Source organism: Carlito syrichta, unplaced genomic scaffold (genome assembly GCF_000164805.1).
Source record: "Carlito syrichta isolate Samal-C Ts95f unplaced genomic scaffold, Tarsius_syrichta-2.0.1 Scaffold302767, whole genome shotgun sequence".
Lineage (NCBI taxonomy): Eukaryota > Metazoa > Chordata > Mammalia > Primates > Tarsiidae > Carlito > Carlito syrichta.
Genome location: NW_007246863.1, coordinates 105,142 through 130,968, shown reverse-complemented (window position 1 = coordinate 130,968; position 25,827 = coordinate 105,142). Strand labels below are relative to the sequence as shown.

The following is a 25,827-nucleotide window of genomic DNA, read 5'->3' as shown; positions in this document are numbered from 1 at the left end:
CTCAGCCTGTAATCCCGCGCTTTGGGGAGGCTGAGGTGAGTGGATTGCCTGAGTCTGCGGGTTCGAGACCCACCTGGGCAACTTGGCGAGACCTCATCTCTACAATAAATCAAAAAATTAGCCGAGGGTGGTAGCACGCGCCTGTAGTTCCAGCTACTTGGAAAGCTGAGCAGAAGGATCGCTGGAGCCCAGCAGGTCAAGGCTGCGGTGGCCAGGAGCGGCCACTGCACTCCAGTCTGGGTGACAGAGTGAGACTCCAACTCAAAAAAAATAAAAATAAAATAAAAATAAAAAACCAGGCTCAGCCATTATCAGCTCTGATCACTACTTACCAAAACATCAACTCTCATACTTATTTTTCGTTATTTCTAACTTTTGAGGATTTCAGTTTCTTGTAAGCCCAGCTCAGTCTTAAAAAAAAATTAGTTTTGGTATACTTTAGGCATCATTTGTAGATATTTGTAGCAGGAGGATTTTCTTATTGGATTAATTCACTATTTTGTTAGAATGAGACAACTTTCGTTGCTTTCTTTTGCAATCAGTTCATTTACATAAAACTGTGTGTTGATTTAAAGAAAACTTTCAGTAAATAATAGGAAAGATATAAAAAAGTGAGCAGGTTGGGTTCCCCAATAAGGAGACTCTAAGAGTCAGGATGTTTATTAAAAAGCACCCTTAAGAATCACATCTGTGGAAGACGTTGTACCAGGCAGAGGAAGAAATTGTGATACAGTCTCAGCAAACCACAGCTGACCCCACAGGGTGCTCTGGAGCTGAGATGGCCCTTCAGAGTTGTTCTAAGTTAGGGTGAGATGATCAAACCTTTATACTTCTACATCAATCAGCCATTGGAAGCGGGATGCCCCAGAAAGGAGTTATGACCTTGGGTATGCAGCTCTCTGCACCTGAAGCTAGTCCCTTCAGAGACTGTTGAAGCCTGTCTCCAGACTGCACTCCCAGCAATTGAGCAACAAGTCCCCATTGGAGGGGGACTTCACAGTGTTCACTGCAAATATTTTTTTAAAAAATCAATAAAATAGGACACAAATGTTAAATTTAGACTAACTGGTCATAGAGTACAGAAGAAGGAAAAGGGAATGCCAAGACTGGCTTAATGTAAGCTTCCAAGACACCTCCCTCTAGCCGAGAACACAGGACTGATTGGGTATGATTACCAAAATTAATAATGATCCTTTTAAGGAGTGCCAAGAAGAATCTGGTCAGGAAGGACATAGAAGGTGGTGTCCCAGTGGTCTGCAGGAATAGGTTTCACCGCTCCTACTGTATGATTTAAGAAGGATAATTATTCTTTTAGACTTGATTCTGACTTGGAAGGACGAATTAGTTGTTGAAGTTATAGCGTAAAAATACCCTGAGGAAAAATGAACATGCTATTTTAAAAAAGATAATGGATGAGAAAGCACTGTGTTCAACCATAAAACACTATCCAACTGTACCCTAAAATGTAAGGCTTTATTATTTTTATGTAGCAGCTATATTGTAATGTACTGTAGAGAGAATGTTGAATTTGGAGTTTGAAGATCTGGGTTTATAATTTTGCTCTATACAGAAATAATTCAACCAATTTAATTTAGCAAATATTTACTCATTCTATGTGACAGATAAAGTGCTAGGCATAGGTCTTGCCTGTAAGCAATGGGGGTACAAATGCTGTTCGTTATATTTGAGAAATTCTGGATAAAGGGACAAGTGGCAAAGTTCTGAAAATGGGTCAATAGTTCTTCCTTTTTTAAAATGTGGAGAAATGTGTTCATATTCTAGAAACTACAGTTTTATGTTAATCTCTTTAATTTCTAGTAAATTACATGGTTTGTGAGCCTTCAGTTAAGAAGATGTAATCACAAAGAATTAGGAAGAGTTTGTCAGAATAAGTTAGGTTAAATCACATTTGCCTTTTGTGAAGGACTGGTGTATCTGGAAAATAGCTTTTACAGAACACCTATATCTCATGTGTATCCTGTGCACAAAATGTTGAAATGGGGACAGAATGGGAATAGAATTCCATAAGGCTTTTAGTCAGCTTCATAATCATGTGTAACCTATATTCTTGTTTCATTCCACAGCTTGTGAAGTTCAAATTCTCCTCTAGGGAAGGTGACTTCTCCATGGCTTCCTCTACTTTCTTAAACTACTGATTCCATAGGTGTTGTTCCTGAGCTGTGTCTCACAATAGTGTGCAACCTGAAATCTCTATCAATTGTTCCAAAATAATATTCACTCTTACAAAGCATTTATGAGGAACACAGACATGACTTAAGATTTCACAGAGCAGAAAGAGAAGATGATTTATCCCAAGAAGAAAAACAACATTAGTGGTCATCTTAGGCATTACTGACTTTAAAATATCAGTTGGGACTCCCCAACTTTGGAGTTTTACTAACTTCTCAATTTATCACAGCCAATCACTTTCTTTCTGTTCCTCATGTCTGCTCTCTCCAGATATCTTGTCCCATTCTTTTCTTCTTACCCTTTTAAAAACAAACATGACTAAATTCTTCTCCACTGACACCAGGCTTCTGTGTGGGGTGGGAGGTTAGAGATCAGGAGGGAGTGTTTGCCAACCTTCTATCCACAAATACGTATTAAGGCATGACCCATACCCTTGGTACACTGCCAAACAAAGGCAGTGCACATTGTGCAGGACATTTTGGTAAATAAAATTTTTTCAAATTTTTATCTGGTTGATAAGTAGGTAAACATAATTCTAGAGATTTATGGCATCTTATTGTGGGTCATAGGCTCTAAATTTGGTCTATCTTGCAAGAATACAGGGAAAAGATTGGAAGACATGCTTATCAAAATTTTGAATGGCAGAAATCTAGGAAGTAATAACTAATGACTTGATAGACGTAATCAATAGCTTGACATAATAGTCGAGAATAAGTACAGTATAATTTAATAGGCATAGTAAAATGTTACACGTAGCTTCAAAAATTCAGATGAAAACATAAGAATTAGGAGATACCTGGTTATGATGGTATCAATTTCATGTATCTACTTGGTGTGGCTGTAGTCCCCAGTTATTCAGTCAAACACTAGTCTAGTTGTTGCTGTGACAGTATTTTGTAGATGGGATTAAAACTCATAATCAAAAGGAGGCTATGCTAAGTAATCTGGGTCAGTCTGATTCAATCAGTTGCAAGGCCCTAAGAATGGAACTGAGATGTTCCTGGGAAGAAAAAATTTCACCTGTGGACCGCAGCTTGTGCTTATCCCTGGGGGTTGCAGTCTGCTCTTTCTGATGGCCTGCCCTGTGGATTTTGGACTTATCCAGTCAGCCCCACAATCACATAAGCCAATCCTTTGCAATAAGTCCCTAAATGTATATATATCTCCCATTCGTTCTTTCTTTCTGGTTGAACTCTCACTGATACACTGCCTTAGTACTTTTAGATGAGAAAAGGTCTCAATTTGCTTTGAATTCATTATGCATTATCACTGTGAGTGGATGCCACAAACAGATAACAGGATCATAGAAACAACAGACATAAGCCACAGTGTTAGTGAGGTAGGCATCCACTCCACTACACTTCACATTATTGTATTCAGCTTCAATGGCCACAATTTAACATGGACTAGCACTAAGATTACTGCTGGAAAGAGAATTTAATTTAATGTAAATTAAGATCTTTATAAGAAAGAATATGTATATATTTGGTTGGGGTTTTTTTGGGGGGGAATTTTGGTTTATTTGAATCAGAGTCTCACTAGGTTACCCAGGCTGGAGTGCAGTGGCACGCTCATGGCCACCGCAGCCTTGACCTAATGGGCTCAGGTGACCCTTCTGCCTCAGCCTTCCAAGTAGCTGGAACCATAGGTGCATGCCTCCACGCCCAGCTAATTTTTTTTTATTGTAGAGACACAGGCTCACCAAGTTGCCCAGGTTGGTCTCGAATCCCTGGGCTCAGGCAATCCTCTCGCCTCCACCTCCCAAAGTGCTGGGATTGCAGGCATGAGCCACCCGTGCCCGGCAGGATCTTTACAAGAAAGAGTCTGTTAAATAAATCACAAACTGCCTTGTATGATACAGTGAGCTTGATCACAGGTATCTCGGTGAGAGATGGTGTCATCTGCCAGGAATACTTGATCAAAGATATTAGATTAGATAACCTCTAAAGTCACTCTAAGATTCTGGAATTTTACTTTGACTAACCATGCTTCTTTGCCAATGCAAGTGCTTTGTCCTTTTAGTTCATGCTATCTAGTCACCCCTGTCTAGAAAGTCAGGCATGTTGGATGTCTTCTGATTGTCCTTCTAGATCTGCTCCATCCTGTCCTGTGCCCTGGGATTCTAACCTATGTGGATTGCATCAACAGACTCCCTTTTCCTCCTGCTTCTGAAGAGGTTTGGCCAAAAGATACCAGCAGGAGGTATGAAGGGTAGGCAAAAAGTGGGGTAGGGGCATTTCTTCCCTGCTCACCCAGTCTGGGTCTCTGCAGGTTGGCTTTATCCCTTGACCGCATAGTTTTGTCAGAGAGTCTTCTCCACATACCCCTTGTTCTCTTTCTCAGCATTCCAGTAGCCATGATTGCCCTGTGGGACTTTAGGGCTACGAGGTGTTAATGCTGTTGCTGTGACTAACCTGGAGGGAAATGTGTGGTTTCCTACATCCTGTCTACATTTTCAGAGATAGTCTCTTTATTAAACTTTTCTCAAATGACTCGGTTTAAATGTGCCATTTGTTTTCTGCCAGATCCCTGACTGATACCCCAAGTAGTTGAGCATGTCAAAATTTCTACGTCATATCAACTGAGCAGTGAAGCAATCTTTGGTGGTAAATGTGAGGAGGAAATAACCTTAAAATATTAAGATTTAAAAATCCAAATTTTTTTTTATCAGCAGTACTCTCAGAAAAGAACAAAGACTAAGGTCAATAACAGTTCTTCCAGTCCCAAAACTAATCTCTCCCTCCTCTGGAATCCCATGGTTCTCAATTTCTATCTATTGGTCTTATTAGATGTGATCACTTTTTTGTATATGCTTCTGTCAGAAGAACACTATTTTCTAATTTATCTTAATCTTTATGAGTGGATATTATAACTATTATAAGACAGGGTTTCTCAAATGTCCTTGGAAAAACTCTTAATAGGCAGCAATAATGAATGCATGTATACTCCCTGGAGGCCTGAAGGGCAGCAAGACATTTCTTTGAAGTCTTAGGTTTGAGCACTCAAAATGCAAATTTTGAAGTCTATTGCATACACTATAACTGTTAGTTCTGAAACTAAAATGGTTTAAATTATTTGCCATTATTTATTTTCTCTTACAACCTTCAAATAAATTTGGTGCTTACGAAGTTGCTTCACGTTTATTGTGTAGTGCGAAATTTTCCAAAAACTGTTTTGAGAAGCTTGGGATTAAAATTTCTTGACAGTGGCTAAGAACTAGAGGACTCTGGCACCAGACCAGCCAAGTTTAAACCCTAGTTTCTAGATGTGTATTATTTGGGGGATGCTAAGCCAAGTACCTTATTTCTCTGTGCTTCTGGTTTCACATCTATAGATCGGAGACAATAGAAACCTATCTTATGTTGAATAAAGTATTTAAAACCATATAGAAAATGCTCAGTTAGAATTAGGTTATTACATATTATTATTAGGCAATAATATGACCACTTCCATGTAAGGGAAAAGGATCTCATTTGAAGGGTTCTTAAATGTCCTTGGAAGAACTTTTAATAGGCGACAACAATGAATGCCTATACACTCCCTGGAGGCCTGGAGGATAGCAAGACATTTCTTTGAAGTCTTAGGTTTGATCACTCTAAAAGTGATTTTTGAAATCTGTTGCATACACTATAGCTGTTAGTTCTGAAACAGTACACAGCTGTTAGTTCTGTTTACTCTTTTAAACAACAGAAGCACACTGAAGCAACCTCTACAGACCTTATTTGCCAAATTAATCAAAGTTTTTCATTTCTTCTATCCATCCCACTTACTGAGGTGCACGGCACACCGAATGCTTGCAGTTAGTGGAATATCTTTAGTACATGTATACACTTGTTCTTACTCCTTGTACACTTACCAAGAGTAAGGAGTGCTTGGTCCCAAACTTATTTGTAGAGTTGTACTGTTAATATAATTATGGAACTTAATAGAACAATATGCAAACTGATTACATCTAAGTGCAAAAAGAAAACATGAGTGTTTCAATATAAAGCAATTGAAATACTATTGAAAAAATTTCATTCAAAAAAGTCATTTAAAATTATCCAATTTAATTGTAGATGAGGCATCTGTAAATGACTAGGGAAAAGTCTGAAAATATCTGAAAGGATTCTGCCCAAGATTGCTTCAGATGTCTTTAGTTTCATATAACATTGGAAAACTGAGAAGGGAAATCATAAATGAGACAGTTTGGGTGTTGTTTATACTAGAAAGGCCAATCAAAAGACCTATGCTAAATACAAAGGAGGTCATGTTTCTATGTAAAAAATAAATAAATGTTTCAATGTATAATATTTAGATTTAAAATAAATTTAGATATGTACATAATTTTATGTCATTAAAAACTGGTATTCTTAAATTTTCTTTGCCAAAGAAGTTTCCCTCTCTTAAATAAGATGTTAATAAAATAGAAATTCATTCATATCTGTTACAAAAGAGAAATCTTTCATGCATCAGACTTGAATTAAATGTTGAAAATGATACTTAAATTTTATAATTAAGCACCGATTAACTTCTGCACACAGACTCTATGGATACATTATTAATATTTTCTAGAACTTTTTGTATCCAGAGGAATCTATCAACTGATCAGGTATGTTTTTATTAGGGAGAGTTTTAGATTGTTAAACTAAAAAAAAAAACCACTATATTAATTGTGGTTTCCTTCAAAGTATTAGAGTTTCTGTTAGCAAAATAGCTGATAAATGTGTAATCCACATAATTTTGGAGATTTTTTTCCTTCATGACACCTGATTATCAATTTTGTTTATTATCATCAGTACAAATTCTGAATCTAAGACAGGGGCAAAAGCTGAGACAATTTGATGCTGCTGTATGTATAAATATTTATGACTATATCCTCTGACTTCTCAAAAAGCAGCTCTAAAATTTGATTTTAGATTACCTGTAGTCATTTTTAATTTATATATGAGAAGGTATTCTACTTACAATGATTTTTATTTCTCTTCAAGAGGTGCTTATTTTGAATTCCTTTTATTCTTATTTTATGTTGATTCTTCTTTTTTTCTAAGAGATTTTCTCTGTTTCTGATTACTTTACTTGATTTTCTTTGTTCCAGTATATGCGATAAAAATTGTTTGATTTCATTCACTGATACCTACAGAGAAAAAGATTTTTGCTCATTTTGTTCATGTGTAAGTTTTCTAAAGAAACAACAGAAAAATGAAAAAGTTAATCTATTCATGGCAAAAACACAAGCTTACTGTAATTACTTTAATTCTTGCTTTTTTCAAATCAAAATGACAGATGGCTTACTTCACTTTAGAATTCCATATGTTTTATGAATAAAAACCTTTTAAACCTATTATATTGTCATCTGAACTGCAGAGCCGAGCATTAAAAGCTAAATGTTATAAATAAAATAGGAGAATTTAACCAATTTACTCTTCCACTATTAAGTTGTCATGGTGATATCAATTGCGTGTGCTAAAAAAAAGAAGTTGATATTGCCTTACTTATTACAACAAATTTATAATGGGTGGAAAGTATAGAAAATCTTATAACTGGCTATAAAGAAAATGTAAAACAATATTTTCCCAAAATACGTTTCAGAAGTTATACAACAAATCTATTTTTATTAGGGTGATGGGATTGAGAGGTTGCTTTTGACTAGTAGAAAATAACGCAGATCTTAAGAGAGAAAATTAAAAGCTTTATGGAGGTAAATATTCATGATTTACATATATACTTTTTCAGAACAAATTATATAATTTTTTTTAATTCGTCAATTATTACTTCTAACGAGGGCCAAGGTTTTTTTTGTTTGCTTTCTTCTTCTTTCCTTCTCCTTCTTCTTTGTCTTCATCTTCATCTTCTTTTTTTTATTTTATTTTTTATTTTTATCTTTAGCATTTTTGTTTTTTAAATTGTGGGCTACAGTTAAGGTTTAGGCATACAAATATGCATCATGTAGGTATCCTTGTTGATGAGGTGTGCCCGCCGCCCGTCCCCAGACAGGTATTGATTACCGTTAATCCCACCTCCCTTCCCCTCCCTGCCCCCCACCCCCACATCTTTATCTTCTTCGTATCAATTTAAACTCTCTTTCCAAGATCACTTTCTGGAATGCTAAATCCTTTCTGTGTGGTAGCAGAGACATCAAAGCAGCGACCCAGGAGCCAGAGCATGCAGAGACATGTAAAGGCATGTAAAGGACTTTATAAAAATAGCTTTACTGCTGGGCGCAGTGACTCAACCCTGTAATCCCAGCAGTTTGGGAGACCAAGGCAAGAGGATTACCTGATCTCAGGGGTTCGAGACCAGCCTGGGCAACTTGGCGAGACCTTGTTTCTACAATAATTAAAAAAAAATTAGCTGGGCATGGTGGTGTGCACCTGTAGTTCTAGCTTCTTGGAAGACTGAGGCGGAAAGATCACCTGAGCCTAGCATGCCGAGGCTGCGGTGGCCATGAGTGTACCACTGCACTCCAATCTGGGGGACAAAGTGAGATTCCAACTCAAAAAAAAAAAAAAAAGCTTTATTGAGATTGCACTCATATACCATAAGTCAATTCACTTAAGTATACAATTCAATTGTTTTAGAATATGCACAGATATGTGCAACCATCACCACAGTCGATTTTGGAACATTTTTTTCACCTCAAGAAACCATGAATCCTTGTGCTATCAATCTTCCTATATCCCCACCCTCCCTACCGCCAGCCCTAAGCAACCATTAATCTATGTTCTGTATCTACAGATTTCCCTATACTGTACTTTCATATGAATAGAATCATATAGTATGTGTGTTTCTGGCGACTGACTACTTTTACTTCGCATAATGTTTTCAAAGTTGATCCATGTTGTAGCATGTATCAGCACTCCAAATCTTTGTATGGCCAGATAATATTACTGATATGGTTATACCACATTTTGTTTATCTATTATTCCACTGATGGGCATTTGGGTTGTTTCCACCTTTTGGCTATTATGAGTAATGCTACTACACGTATCCATGTACAAGTTTCTGTGTGGACAAATAATTTTAAATGTGATTTTAAATTATAAGGCAGACTAATTCAGCAAATAAAAAGACTCCCAGTTAAATCTGAATTTCAGATAAGTAATGAATATTTTTAGTGTCTGTCCAAAATATTACATGTTATCAAATAAAACCATAACATATCATGGCTCAAAATCAATAGTCAGATAATCAAGTCTCAAAATCAATAGTCAGGTGTTCAAGTCAGTGACAGCTCTACTCCATGCTGTCATTCAGGAACCCAGGCAGATAGTGCTGTGCCAGTTTCAACATGTGGACTCCAAGGTTTCCCTGAGCATCAACATCTAGCAGATAGAGAGGGAAAGAGCATGGAAGATCATGTGCAGAAAGGATTTTTGTTTTGTTTCGCTTGATTTGCTTTGCTTTCTTTTCATTAATAAGCCAGGTCTGAACGTGGCAATATTACTTTCAGCCACTTTCCATTAGCTGAAAATCATTACATGGCCCCACCTAACTGCAAGGGGGCTAGGAAACACAATCTACCTAGGTGTCTGGAAGAAGAGAACATGGACTTTGATGAGCAACCTGCATTCTCTGGTATAGTGGGATTATTATATGTTATTGTCATTAAAAGAATGGGATTTATTTTTTTTCAGTTAAAAAATAGCTAGTATCTAGGTTGAGGAGGCTGTACAAGCTTGGGGAGTGCTTGTGATTGTCTAGTGTTTCTACCACTTCCTTCTTTCTACAGAGGCCAGTTTCCTCACATTGGGTTCCTTTCTCACCTAGTGCCAGTGAGTAGAGCAAGTACTAGGGAGTCTCAGAAGACAGAGAGGCTTGTCCCTGACTCTCAAAGGCATCCAAATAATATATAATTTAAAACACGTATTTATTGAACACCTATCTCAAGTCCTCTTTTAAGATCTGGGGATACAGTCATAAGCAATAACAAAAAAGTCTCTGCCCTCATGCAGCCAATTATCTGGTAGGGAAGATAATCATCAACTGATGAAATGAGGTTTTTTTTCCAAAGGGAAGGCATTGGGAGTGATAAAACTTGTGTTATTTGATTCAGGATGGTTAGGGAGAAGTTCTCTGATAACATTTGAGTAGACCCCATGGGAAGGGAGGGAGTTAGGCAAATATCTTAGGAATGAGAGTTCTGGTAGAGGGGACAGCAAATGCAAAGGCCCTGAAGCAGGAGCACACAGTTTTGCAAGGAAGATGAGGTAGCTGAGCGGAGTGAGTGGGGGTGAGGGGAGTGATAAATCCTGAGAGGCCAGGCTCAGGATTGTGAGTCATGATCTGTGTGAATGGGAGCCCCTTGGAGAGTTCTGATCAGAGAAGTGACATCGAATGACTTAAATTTCAAAAGCAACATCTGATCATTCTCTGTGTGCAGAATCTTGTATGTCAAGAAAGAGTGAGGAAAAAAGGAGGTCAATTAAATAAACCAGGTGAGAGGTGACGGTAACAGTGAAATAAGAAGATGGTAATGGGGGAAGTGGTGATAGTGCTTGGTATCTGGATATATTTCAGAAGTATTGTTGGCAGGATTTTCTGTTGAAGGACTTACCATGTGCATTTTAGTTTTTAAACAGCAAACTCAATGGAATAGATTTTTGTAAGTGTGTTGTTAAACTCCCAGGACCTATCTATAGGTTATCTGTATCTCTTAATCAGAGATAGAAGCTGTGTTGTGAGAGTCTCTTTTTTTTTTTTTTTTTTTGAGTAGGAGTCTCACTCTGTCGCCCAGGCTGGAGTGCAGTGGCCGCTCCCAGCCACCGCAGCCTCGACCTGCTGGGCTCTGGTGATCCTTCCGCCTCAGCCTTCCAAGTAGCTGGAACTACAGGCGCGCGCTACCACGCCCAGCTAAGTTTTGATTTATTGTAGAGATGAGGTCTTGCCAAGTTGCCCAGGTGGGTCTCGAACCCGTGGGCTCAGGCAATCCATGTGAAACTCTCTTACCTCGTTAATTGTCCTCTTGCCTCTTCACTTCTCTGTATCTTGGATTCATTCTGGATAAGTTTTTCTCAAGCATCCCTTTAAACATATTACTGGCAACTCAGAATCCCTCAGTCCTCGGCAACAACAGGATGCAATCAAACCCCTTTGCACAAAATCTCAGATTATTCACAGTCTGGCCTAAAAATGTCACAGTGACCTTATTTCTTACTACTCCCACACCTACACAAACATTGATGACAGCCAAGCTCTTCTACTCACTGTTTCCTAAATAGAATAGGTTCTTTCCTACTTCCTTCCCTTGCTTATACTGTTTTCATTGTCCCTTTTCTCTTATTATTCCCAATATTACTCAAAAGCCCAGCTCCAAAGCCCAGCTCCCTCTGCCCATGGCCTTCCCATATCACTGTGACCCACAGTGATCACCCTTCCTCTGAACTTGTGGTTTCTTTCCATCTTGGTTAGCAGTAGCTCCCTGCTCTACAGTGTCTAAAGTCGACATCATAATATATTATCTATTTCATGTTTTATGTATTCAATCAATTATAGACACTTTATAATCGTTTTAATATATTTCTCATTTAAAATAGAGTGCCTTGAGTCACTGGGAGCATAATGAATGTGTGAATTTCTTTATTTCAGAGAAAACCCTTGTCTCCTTAAAGCATGGGAAAGGCAGGAGCATCCTCTCACAAGAGAAACTAAAGATCAGTGGACTTTGAGGAATGAAGATGTAAATTTATCTCACTGTCCTCCAAATAACAATAGTAGACAACTGTCCAAGGATAAATTTTGTAATGTGGGAAAATGGAAAAACAGCAAGTAAAAATGGAAAAAAAAAATAGCATGAGTGATACTAATAATATAGTGCTAATATAACACTTTTATTAATTGCTAAATGCACTGTAAAAGTAATTTTCTGAAATTCAAGAACATTAACAACTGATACACACTGGAGTCTGTATTTATATTCTGCCTTTACATGCAAGAAGCAGAAAATTATAGCTAAACATACAGCCATATTAACTATTCATGGTACAGGGGATACATGGATTATTAAAATCCTAGAAACTAGCTGGGCTCAGTGGCTCAGCCTGTAATCCTGTGCCTTTGGGAGGCTGAGGTGAGTGGATTGCCTGAGCCTGCGGGTTCGAGACCCATCTGGGCAGCGAGACCTCATCTCTACAATAAATCAAAAAATTAGCCAGGCATGGTAGCGCACGCCTGTAATTCCGGCTACTTGGAAGGTTGAGGCAGAAGGATCGCCGGAGCCCCGCAGGTTGAGGCTGCGGTGGCCCGGAGTGGCCACTGCACTCAAGTCTGGGCGACAGAGTGAGACTCCAACTCAAAAAAAAAAAAAAAATCCTAGAAACTTTCTTTTCATGAATTTCAGCACTTCTTTCTCTTAATAATTTTTACTAGAGCTACTGACAGAAAGTTTCCATTCATTCCTTGATACAACTACTGATAAATGACATTCTTTCATTCACAAATATTTATCAAGCACTCATTCAATTTTAGAGACTGTGTCTCTCTCTCTCTATCTCTGTCATTTCTGAGACTTATACAAAACGGTAAAGAGCATATACTCTTGGAGTTCAGTTTTCAGTTGAGGAGATAAATAATGAACAATTATATCGATATAAAATTACACATGGTGATAAAACATGTGAAGATCCATCCAGGGTGAGGTGTTAGAAAGTGATGGAGTATGCTATTTGATTTATTTTTGAGATTTTAAAATGTTGTATTTTTATTTATTTTATTTTATTTGCATTGAATTGTGGGGTATATGTGAGGATTTACTATGTAAGTAAGTTGATGTAGGTGAGGTTTGGGCTTCTAGCAAACCCTCTCTTCTTCTGATAGTGGACCTGATACCCAGTATGTAGTTACGCACCGTTTATCTCTTCTCCCTCTTTCCCTCCTTTAGCAGTGTCCAATGTCTGTTGTTCCTACCTTTGAGCTCATATGTTCAGTGATCAGGGTCCACTTATGAGTGAGAATATGCAGTATTCAGTTTTTTGTTTCTGTGATAGTTCACTTAGAATGATGGTCTCCAACTGCATCCATGTTGTTGAAAAGGACATGATTTTATTCTTTATGGCTGTATAATATTCCATTGTATATATGTACCACATTTTCCTTATTCAGTCCATTGTGCTATTTTAGATTGGTGAGCCTCCCTCCAAAATTTTTTTTTTAAGGGGGAAGCATATGAGTAGATACCCAGGATGAAGTGTGTGTTGACGAGGATAAGCCATGGGATCTACTGCCAGATCATCCCAGGTAGAGAGAAAATAAGTACAACGGCCCCGAGGTAGGGATCTACTTGGATATTCCAGAAATTGCATAGAGGTCAAGGTGACTGGAATAAGGTGAGTAATGGGGAGAATGGTCAAAGGTCAAAGAACAAATACCAGGTCATGCAGGGCCCTGTGGGGCGTGATAAAGTGTTTGGATTTTGTTTTAAGTGTAATGGAATCCATACCATGAGGTGAATAGGCTGTAATAAGCCAAATATGTAGGCAGGAGACCAGGGAGTTCAGATGGGTGATGCTGGTGACAGTGAAGTAGTTAAAAGTGACTAGATTCAGGATATATTTTAAAGACCAAAATAACTGGATATGAGAGAAATAAGTGGAGGGTGACTTTAAGACTTTCCCCCAAGTACTGATAGATGAAGAAACCACTTATGGCATTGGAGACATTAAGACATTAGGGGGAGGAAGAGGTTTGGGGATGAGGAAAATCAAGAGTCCAGTAGTCAGCACATCAAGTTTTAGAAACCTTTACAGCATCCCAGTAGAGATGTACCTGAGGCAGTTTGTGTCTGGGGCTGAGGCAGTGCACATGGTTAGAGATAATGATAGGTTGATAGAGCTGGTTGTAGGTAGATATAGAATTGCTCTTCATTCTGTTTCTGTTTTTTTCAGTGAGAAAAATACAAACAAAACCTAGCAAGGACATCATCTAAGAGTGAGGGATGAGTGTGTTAGAATTTTGAGGAGAGGAGAAAGTATGAAAGAGTAACCTTAGAGATATGAATTAATAAATTTGACTAGAGAGATGTTCAGGTTTACTGGGAAACACTGAAGTCCTCCTTGAGGCTGTGGTCATGAAATTAAAATGGGACTGGCTGCCTGATTGTGTTTATTCTCAGTCATATTCAACTACTCAGGAACAGGAATTGACAGAGAACTGCATTTCATCAGGGTTGAGATTTTGTCACTAAATTTAGTGGAGTGCAAGAGGAGTAACTAAATGGAAGATCTGCATAAGAAAGTGATTTCATTGGAACCCACAATGTTACATGCAATTCCCAAATCCAGAAAAGATATGAACACTGAGAGCTTTTTCATTAGTCTGGTGCCCAAAGTAAGTTGGTGGGAAAAACTGACCTGAGCTGAAGGTTATTTCTTTTCTTTATTTATCCCATTTAATGTGAATATTTATATGTTTTGCTGGATAAATATTAATAAAAACAACATATTTCCCAAGGCTTTGCTAGGAGTATTCTATAATATATGAGCTAAGTATATGTTTCTTTTTTTGTCTTTTTTATATTTTACATTTTATTTTACATGTTTACATTATTTACACTCACATTTTATTTTGCATTATTTACTTACATTATAATATATATTTATTCATTTTTGCATTTCTAAAGTTATACAAACCCAAATTTTGCAATTCTGCCACAAACTCTTTCAAAAAACTAAAGAGGATAGAACACTTCCAAACTCATTTTATGAAGCTAGCATTTCCTTAGTACCAAAACTAGACAAGGACACAAGGGAAGAAAACTGAATACCAATATCTCTGATAAATACTGTTGCAAAAGTCCTCAATGAAATACTAGCAATCTGAATTCAGGAGCATATTAAAAGGATTACACATCATGATTAAGTGGGATCTACTCCTGGAGGACGGTTCAACATATGAAAATTCATAAATGTAATATATCACATTTACAGAATGATGGCTAAAAAACCCACAAGATTGTTTCATTTGATGCAGAAAAAGCATTTGACAAAGATTTAACATGGTTTCACAATTTAAAAAAAACACTCAACAAATTAGGAGTAGAAGGAAATTACCTTAACATAATAAATAAAGACCTTATATGAAAAACCAACAACTCACATTATACTCAGGGATGAAAGACTGAAAGTTTTCCTCTAAGATTGGCAACAATTGGCATTAGTGGGAGTCTGCCTGGGGAAGAGGGGGGCATACCTCATCAACAAGGGTACCTGCATAATGAACATTTGTATACCTAACCATGAATTGTACCTCACATCTTTAAAATAAAACATTAAAAGTTTTTAATAAATAAATAAAAAGATCAGCAACAAGGCAAGGACGTTCATTCTTGCTTCATTCCATTCAACATAATACTGGAAATCCTAGCCAGAGCAATTAGGCAAAGAAAAAATAAAACTGGAAAGGAGGAAGTAAAATTATCTGTTCAAAGAAGATGTGATCTTATATATAGCAATCTCAGAAGATTCCACAAAAAATTGTGAGGCATAATAAATACAACAGAGTTGCAGAATACAAAATCAACACACAAAACAGTTGGGTTTCTATATACTACAAATGGACAATCCAAAAAAAATTAAGAAAACAATTCCATTTAAAATAGAATTGAAAAGAATAAAGTACTTAAGAATAAACGTAGCCAATAAGACAAAAAACTTGTACAAACAAACAATAAAACATTGCTGAAAAAAATTTAAAAGGACACAAATAAATGGAAAGATGCCTTGTGTTCATGGGTTGGAAGTCCTAATATTGTTAAGATGTCAGTACTACCCAAAGCGATCTACAGCTCTAATGCAATCTCTTTAAAAATCCCAATGGCCACCTAACTCCAGTCAGGATGGCCATAATCAATAACTCAAAAAACAACAGATGCTGGAGAGGATGTGGGGAAAAGGGAACACTTCTACATTGTTGGTGGGAGTGTAACCTAATACAACCTCTGTGGAAAACAGTGTAGCGATTCCTACAAGATCTAAAAATCGATCTTCCACATGACCCTACAATCCCTCTACTGGGAATATACCCGGAGGAACTCAAATCACTCTATGAAAAAGATATCTGCACAAGTATGTTTATTGCAGCATTGTTTACAATAGCAAAAACATGGAACCAACCTCACTGCCCATCAAACAAGGACAGAATAAATAAAATATGGCACATATACACGATGGAATATTATGCAGCCAAAGAAGGACAAAATTATGAGTTTCACAGCAATCTGGATGCAATATAATACTGAGTGATCTACTGCAGAAACAAAGAACTAAGTATCACATAATCTCACTCATAAGCAGACTTTGAACAATTATCATAATATTATAAGAAAAGGATTGGCAGTAGCGGGAAACTGCAGAGGGGTGGGGAGGTGGGATTGACAGTAGTGGGAATCGGCCTGGAGGTGGGGCACACCTCATCAACTAGGGTAACGGCATAATGAACATTTGTATACCTAACCCTGAATTGTACCCCACATCTTTTTTTTTTTTGAGTTGGAGTCTCACTCTATTGCCCAGGCGGGAGTGCAATGGCACGCTCATGGCCACCCCAGCATCGACCTGCTGGGCTCAGGTGAACCTTCCACATCAGCCTTCTAAGTAGCCGGAACTGCGGGTGCATGCTACCATGCCCGGTTACGTTTTTGATTTATTGTAGAGACGTGGTCTCAGACTGGACTCAAACCCATGGGCTCAGGCAATCCTCTCACCTCAGCCTCCCAGTTCTTGGATTACAGACTTGAGCCACCATGCCCGGCCTACCCCACATCTTTAAAATAAAAAAAAATTTTTTTAAGTTCCAATGGTATTTTTTGCAGAAATAGAAAAATTCATTCAAAGATTCATACAGAATCTCAAAGAACCCCAAATAGCCAAAACAATTTTGAAAAAGAAAGTCAAAATTGAAGGCTTCACACTTCCTGATTTCAAAATGTACTACAGTGCTACAGTAATCAAAAGAGTATGGCTCAGGCATAAAGACATATACATAGACCAATGATTTTCAATAAGGATGCCAAGACCATTCAGTTGGAAAAAAGTCTTTTCAACAAAATGTGCTGGGAAAATTGGATATCTATATGCAAAGGAATGAAGCTGGGCCTTACCTTAAACCACATATAAAATTTAACACAAAATGAGTCAAAGGCCTAAATGTGAGACCTAGAACTATAAACTCTTAGAAGAAAACATAGAAGAAAACTTATGACATTGGATTTGATGATAATTTCCTGGCTATGACCTCAAAAACATGGGCAGAGAAAGGTAAATTGAACTACATCAAAATTAAAAATTCCTGCCTGTGTGTGAAAGAACACTATCCTTACAGTGAAAAGGTAACCCACAAATGCAAGAAAATATTTGCAAATCAGATAAGAAGTTGATATCCAGAATATAAAGAAAGACTACACCTTGCCAACAAAAAACAAATAACATGATTTAAAAATGAACAAAGGGAGTGGCCACTGCACTCCAGTCTGGGCGACAGAGTGAGACTCCAACTCAAAAAAAAAAAAGAACAAAGGAACTGAAGAGACATGTTCCCAAAGAGGATATAAAATGGCCAACAAGCATATGAAAATATGCTCAGTGTCACTAAACATTAGGGAAATGTAAATCAAAACCACAATGAGATACCACCTCACACCCATTAGGATGGTTATTATTTAAAAACATACATACACACAAAATAAACAACAATATTATTAAGTGTTGAAGAAATTGGAATCCTTGTGCACTGTTGGTGGGAATATATTAGGAAGAGGCCCCCCAAAACTGTAATTAACTTTTGAAGGGCAGGCCCCTTATAGTACAGGCTTCCTCCACTAGGTAAGTGTTCTAGGAACCCATCAGCATCAGTGTACCAGCTAGCGTTGTGAAAAACAGAGTTTGACTTCAGTGCATTTTTTTTTTGGAGATTCTTTCAATGTGCTTGTCCATTTCATGATGGGTTACTCACAAGCACACCTGCTGACAATGTGCTGAGTGCTCAGCAGTTTTTGACCAAAGCCAACATGACCCCACATGCTCCACCTCCACTATTCACTGATCTCACCCTGAGCAACTATTTTTTTTTTTCCCCAGATGAAAAATGTCCTCAAAGGGAAACATTTTACTGATGTGGAAGAGGTGAAATGAAAAACAGCAGAAGCACTAAAAGGCATCAAAATTGAGTTCAAAGTTATTTTGAGCAGTGGAAAAATCATCTTGATAGGTGTATTGCATCAAATGGAGAACACTTTGATGGTGACTGAAGTTTAAATATGTAAGAGTAAATACACAATTTTTTATACATAAATTCTAGGGTGTTTGGGGGTCTCCTCTTATAAAGTAGTAAAGCCACTGTGAAAAACAGGTGACAATTCCACAAAAATTTAAGATGGAATTAACATATGACTCAATATTTCCACTTTTGGGTATATGCCCAAAAGAATGGAAAGCAGGGTCCGGAAGAGATACTTGCACACCCATGCTTATTGCAGCATTATTCACAATACTCAAAAGATGTAACCAACTCAGTTTCCATTAATGTATAGATGAATAAACGAAGTTTGGTACATACATAATTCAACCGTAAAAAGGAAGGAAATTCTGACATATAAACATTTAGGACATTATGCTAAGTGAAGTAAGTCAACTATTAAAATGAAATCACTATATGATTTCATAAAATTACTGTATGATTTCACTTAGGTGAGTTACCTAGGGTAGTGTAGAGACAAAAGTGACTCCATCTTGGATGTGAATCTGCCATGTTGACTTCTGATTAGCCCCAGTCTCATGAATGCTTCCTGACTTCTACTTTATTTACTATTTCTATTATAAGAACATGTCAAGCTTGATGCTATCGCACAAAGTAGAGGCTATGACGTATATAGGGTTCTTGCCTGTTCTAGAGGTTTGCCTTTAATTGTCTTGCTGGAGCATATACATTCTTTCCTATGGTCTATAACCCCCAGGTCTTGGGAGTAACAGTGTGGAGGTCTGCCTGTCTTGCAGCCATCTATGACCATACTTTTGTCTGTAAGTTCCCCCAACAATAGGATTTGTCTGCCTTCTTTGTCTTTCAGCTCCTTTGACATTTGGGGTCGCTAAGCATATCTGGCCCTTTCATGGAACAAGGAGTCAAATTCATAGATACAGAAAGTAGAATGTTAGTTGCCAGGAGCTGGGGGGGTAAAGGGAAATAGAGAATTACTGTTTAATAGGTATAGAGTTTCAGTTTTGCAAGATGAAAAGAGTCCTGGAGATTCGTTGCATAACAATATGGGCATAATTTTAACACCACTGAACCATATAATTTAAAATAGCTAAAATGGTAAATTTTATGTTAGGTACATTTTACCACACAATTTTCTTAAAATTTGACTTCAGAAATACATTTTTCCCCATAGGTTTTAGAAAATGAACTGTGGTTCTGAAGTGATGAGCCATCAACTCTAAGACAAGTAAGAAAAGAAATGAGAATATGAGAAGAGCAATGAGCAGTAAATGGATTTGAGGTCCTGGTGGGACTAAAGCATTTATAGAACAGCCTGGAAAGGCATCAGTGGTTATTAGAGACTTGAATCTTTGAAGTTTTCATTTAGAAAAGGCATTGGCTAGATTATGACCATGGGAGTGGAGAAGGGGATGTGATTATTGGAGGCAAGAAGATCTAAGTAAGGGAACTGAGCAGCTAGGATTCATGAATACTGAAATCTTCAGAATAAAGACAAAAGCAGAAGGGGAGAGGAAGGCCACGAAATACTTTTCTATCCTCATTTCTTACTGCTTTCCCAATGAGAGTATAGCAACAGGAGGGAGAAGGATACCCAACACTTCATCCTGGACCAATACAAGTGGGTTGTGAGAGAAAACCTTGAGAGGACTACAGAGGAAGAAATCCTCAGAAGACAACTGGGTATCAATTAAAATGAAGGTGAAGGTAACTTTTAGAGAAGTATGACCCCAAGATAGGTGATTAGAAAGAAAATAAATGTCCCAAGGATGGAAAATACACTTTTTTTTTCTTTTTGAGTTGGAGTCTTACTCTGTCGCCCAGGCTGGAGTGCAGTGGCACATTCACAGCCACCCCAGCATCTACCTGCGGGACTCAGGGTGATCCTTCCGCCTCAGCCTTCCAAGTAGCTGGAACTGTGGGCGCGTGCTACCACGCCCGGCTATGTTGGGGACCAACTGCAAAGGTGTGCCTTCTGACATGGTCAAGGAGACTGATGACCCCGGACGGCATGGCACGTCCGGGAAAGTGGTTGTTCTGCTTCTCCTGCTTTGCTTAGTCATGCTGCCAGTGGAAATCCTAGGGGTTGAGAAACTACAGCTTGCTAACCAACCACAGAAAATAGACTCTGGGGGATTGCGGGAAATTTTATCAATTCACCCTGCAGTTATAGCACAGAGAGGAAAGATAATTGCCCATCTTGAAGTGACGAGGTCAGAAATTTTCATCAAATTACTAGATAAATCTTTTACCCCCTTAAGGGGAATCAACAGTATGTTAAGAAACTGGGGCTGCAGATGGAGGCCCACTAATTGTAGATTGTTGTGCAGTTTGTACTGGCAGAACCCCAAGAAATGTCATTGTTCTGGAAATTGGTTTTTCTATAGCTACACAAATAAAAGTTTAGTTCCTTGTGACAGAAAACATTTGCTAGAGTGTACCTGGCCATAGTTAAATATATAACAGGTTAACTTTTGCTGTTACGTGATTTCTAGGAAAAGATTAAATATTAGTTTTAATACATAGATTATGTTTAATTTTGAAAGGTAATGGGTATTCAAGTATAGGGTAATGGTGTTTTTGTGTTATGAGTGTGTTTAGCTTTAAAGGAATAATCATCTAAGTTTTGTTTCAAAGCTTCAAGAAAAGTGATTGTATCTAATTGCTAAAGAATGAGAAGAGTATGTGAAAGGTTTCACATGACTGTCCACCTAACCATAAAAATATGAGAAAAACACTCAGAAAGTTGCACATAACCATCATTAATGTTTCAAGAAACTTGTTTTGGAGAATTTGAGTAATGTCAAGAAAAGATTTCTCAAGTATGTCACCCAAAAGACTATGTAACAAAAAGGTATATAAATCACAGATTTGCCAGCAATAAACGAGCAGTACCACACAAGCACTGGGTCTGTGTTCACTCCTTCACCAATGCTGCTCATCCTTCGGGAAACCCTGAACCTGCTGGAGCTGGACCCCGGCACGGCTAATATTTTGATTTTTTGTAGAGATGAAGGTATCACCAAGTTGCCCAGGCTGTTCTCGAACCTGCGGGGTCAACCAATCCTCTTACCTCTGCCTCCTAAAGTGCTGGGATTACAGTCTTGAGCCTCCATGCCTGGCTGAAAATACACACATTTTATAACCAAGTCTTAAATAGACAGTAGTAGCGTATTTAATTAAACCCATAAACTTTTATTGTATCTACTATACACAACACATCACACTAAAAAAAGATGAAAAAGATACTGTCTCACCTGTCAGAAGTCACAATCAAGTTAAGTAATATCAAATAGAGGTTTCACAAAACTAAAAAAAATTTGGGAAACTTCAAATCTAATTACTGTATATAATATATGGTAGGCATTGTGTTGAATGAATGGTTGTATTGAAAATTTATAATACAAAGATCTCTTAACATTTGAATGAGCTTAATTATTCTAATCTGCAAAACAGATAACCATTAACCACTTAAATAACCAATTACTTATAGTTTACAACCAATTAACATCTTTCACAAAGATGTTAGAAGAAATAAATGGTACATGTGAAGGTGTTTTATAAAGTTTAATGTTATGTAACTGCAATATGATTCTGAATATAATGTCGTGAATGGAGGTACCAAATATGTTTTTTAAAAGTCTGATTATATATTGGGCCAAAATGTTAATCTGAAAATGAGAAAAATGTGTCTATTTATGTGAAGCATAGAAGGAATTGAGCACTCTGGTGAAAGGGTTCAACAATGAGAACCAGGCTACTTTTTCCATGTTTTCGCGTTTTCATCATTGTTCTTGGTGATGGTGGTTGTCATAATGGCCCCTGAGCCATATCCTAGAATTGCTTCCTTAATTCCTCAGTTACTCCCTGGTAGTGCATTGAATACCTGGGTTGGGGAGGAATATTATTTCTGTGATCATGATCATTCTTTAATACTCAAGGAAATAATACACAGAACTCCTGAAAATACAAGATCCTTAACACAAGACAAAGCATCTTTCAGCTTTTTTTGAAGTGTGCAAGTGTCCTTTTAAAAAGTGTGTGCTGGGGGATAGAGGAACAAATTACCTTTTTTTTTTTGGTGAACTGTAAAGTTGTAAAGCCAGAAAGAGAGAATAACTAGGGAAAGAACAGCTCTATTCAGGTGAGTGGTTTTTAAAAAAAATTATAATGTATGGTAATTATTATGAAAGATAACTATAAAAATAACCTTGGAGGTCTACAGTGAGGGTAGAGATGGGGATAAGGTGTTTTCAGCCAGAGAGTATTCTATTCAATGCCGAGGAGCCATGAAACAATATGGCAAGTTCAGTGAACTACAGGTACTTTATTCTGGCTGTAGTGCAGTATGAATGTAAGGGAATTCTGCAATAGAGTCATTTGTAACCTTTGGTCTTTTCATTTCTGCAGTCTGTATTCTATGAAACTGGTGCTAAGGAAGTTTTTATAATGCAGATCAATGCATTATAAAATGTGTGTGATACACAGTCTACAAACAGGCTACCCTGGAATATTTACCCTTTATTTTTGACACAAAGGAAGTATTTTCATTTTTGTTTTATTTTTGATACTTTCCAATATTCTGAGATCTCTTAGAGTACTTTCTAGTTTTCTTTTGTGCCTAGACTTTCCCTGAGTAGAGAGGGATACTTTCCCATATTTACTCTATAGGCCTTTTCTACTAAAGCTGGGCACTTATGAATCTGAGCAGCATCCTTAATGTCAAGCAGTAGGGATGATTTCAAGTGTTACTGAAAACGCACTGCACATCACAAGATGTCAAGAACCCACAAGAGAAAGGTGACCTGATGAAATGGATGTCCTTTCAATCTCTACCTGCCTGAGGACAAACTATGAGATTTAGTTGAAGCTCATTTCTATTTCTGCTGATAGTAACCCCACTGCTAATTATGGGATGTGGTAGTTATAGTGATAGAAGAGAAAGTAAATTTCTCTTTAAAAAGGTTTAGAAGCCGGGCTCAGTGGCTCAGCCTGTAATCCTGCGCCTTTGGGAGGCTGAGGTGAGTGGATTGCCTGAGCCCATGGGTTCGAGACCCGCCTGGGCAGCAAAACCTCATCTCTATAATAAATAAAAAAATCAGCCGGGCGTGGTAGCGCGTGCCTGTAATTCCGGCTACTTGGAAGGCTGAGGCGGAAGGATCGCAGGAGCCCAGCAGGTCGAGGCTGCAGTGGCCGGGAGCGGCCACTGCACTCCAGTCTGGACAACGGAGTGAGACTCCAACTCAAAAAAAAAAAAAAAAAGGTTTGGAAAATGTCACAATGTAAAAAAGGAGTTTTTAATTTATGTAAACATTTCTCACAGTTTACTACCTACATTTGAATGTAAGATTTATTTGTTAATTCAATAAGCATTTACTAAATGCCTGCTATGCACCAGGTACTGTTCTAGTGACTGGGGATGACAGCAGTGGACAACACAGATGAAGTTCCTTGCTCTCATGAAACTTACATTCTAGTGGAGGGAGAGTGACAACAAACATAATAAAATACTGTATGTTACATGGTGATAATTCTGAGAGAAAAAATACAGCAGGGAAGGGAATGAGGAGAAGGTGTTGTGATGGAGTTTGCAATTTTAGATGGAGTGAGTGCAAATTTAGAGACAGTCCAGTGAAGGACCCTCTGAAAAGATGACATTTGAACAAAGACCTAAAGAAGGTGAGGGAGGGAGCCACATGGATATCTGGGTGCAAAGGAATTCCAAGCAGAAAGGCAGGCACATGACTGGGCTTTCTGAGGAACAGCATGGAACCCAGTGTGTCTGGAATGATATAAGGGAGACTGTAGTAAGAGCTGCTATCAGAGGAAAAACAGGGGTGCCAGACCACAGAGCCCAGTAAGCAAGCCATTGTAATGACCTTGGTTTCACTCTGTGTGAGGCAGGAAGCCACTAAAGAGATTCAAGCAAAGGAGTTAACTTGAAACTACTTACATTTACAGGAGTAGACAGGTTCCTGGATTGAGAACAGACTGAAAATTAGAATTGCCTACTTCCAACATGTCAGAATACATCGAGAGGTTAATACAGTTTAAAGGTTAATAAACATCTGTGGCACTGTGAACCAGACTGGTCTCTGCCCTTTGTGTCTTAATATTTAGAACCTCAGGGAAGCCATGACTAAGAGAAGACTCAGACCTGATGACAGTCTTATCCTCTCACAGAGACTAAGTAAAAGTTTGTTGAATGAATGAAGGGATAATACTGATTGATAATTTTCCAAAAAAATAACAGAAACAATGGTTAATAATTACCTGTTTAAGAAATTCTGAACATGCTGAATAAATAATAGTGCCTATGATCTAAATTTTATATTGAAAAAATTTAACAACTTAGCAAAATATTTACCTGTGTGGTGACATTTCTTTCTTTTTGTCTTTTATGTTTTTCTGCTTCAATAGCTGCAATGTACAAAAATGTTTATAAAATTTGAAAATATTTTCTTTTTAAAATTTCACTAATTATAGTATCTTGCTAAAAAAACTCCCTAGAAAACTTTTAGAACTCTAAAAATAATAGTCAAACATAATTTACAACTTAGAGTTACTAATAATATGTTAAGAACAATTCCTTCACTGATAATTTATAAAGACATAACTGACACCAGAAATAATATAAATATTTTAATCAAGCATTCTGAAATTGAGTTAATAAAATGAAAGGGTTCTACAGATAATAGAGCAAGTTATAATAGTAGAAAACTTTCTGAGCTAGAAATGTATTTAATTAAAAGTATCTATGCAAATGAATGCCATCTATTAATAGAAGATATTAAAATACAGAAGAAATACAATCTTTTTTACTTTTAGAGTCTAATCCATATGTTAGAGAGCTACTAAAAATTAATTGAAGAATACAAACATCTGAGAAATGTAGACTGATAATTACATTAGGTCTTGGAATTTGAAAAAATAATTTTCAACAAATTTTTAGTGAATCTTTTAATAAAATATATATATATCATGTAGCATACATACATAATTATTGGTATATTTAACTTTTTCATAATGCTTGAAATTTCTTACATACTTAGAAAAACAAGTCTTTGAAAACTTGAGATGACAGATAACACATCATGATATGTCAACTTTACTACATTATTAGGACTGATAATTTTCAATTACTGTAAACTGATTTAATGCATTGTAAAAATGATCATATATGTTTCAGGAAGTATAGCATAGAAATAGGTGATATGTTCACATTTCATGGATTAGAGAATTTGTCTCAGGGTCAATATGGGATAGTTGAAATTTTTATATTTCCAAAATGTTACAAGCTTGTACTTTAAGAGCAAATCATGAATTTTCTGTTATCGCTGACACTGTATTTATTGATATATTTTATTCTTTCCCTCACTGAATAACATCGGCATTTGGCAGCAGTGTTGCAATTCCTTATCAGTTCTGTTTATTTTGTAAGCAAGACCTTAC

At 37.3% G+C, this 25,827-nt stretch overlaps 1 protein-coding gene across 1 annotated transcript in view; it reads right to left on the bottom strand.

The window, feature by feature from the left end:
• The window catches only part of SEL1L2 (SEL1L2 ERAD E3 ligase adaptor subunit), a 138,959-nt gene that overhangs the window by 79,947 nt on the left and 33,185 nt on the right, over nt 1–25,827 (bottom strand). The window contains exons 2-3 of the mRNA XM_008057119.1: nt 24,743–24,795; nt 7,138–7,306 (exon numbers count right to left, since the gene is read on the bottom strand). Coding sequence (XP_008055310.1) covers nt 7,138–7,306; nt 24,743–24,795 — 222 coding nt within the window. The remainder of the gene's footprint in view (nt 1–7,137; nt 7,307–24,742; nt 24,796–25,827) is intronic.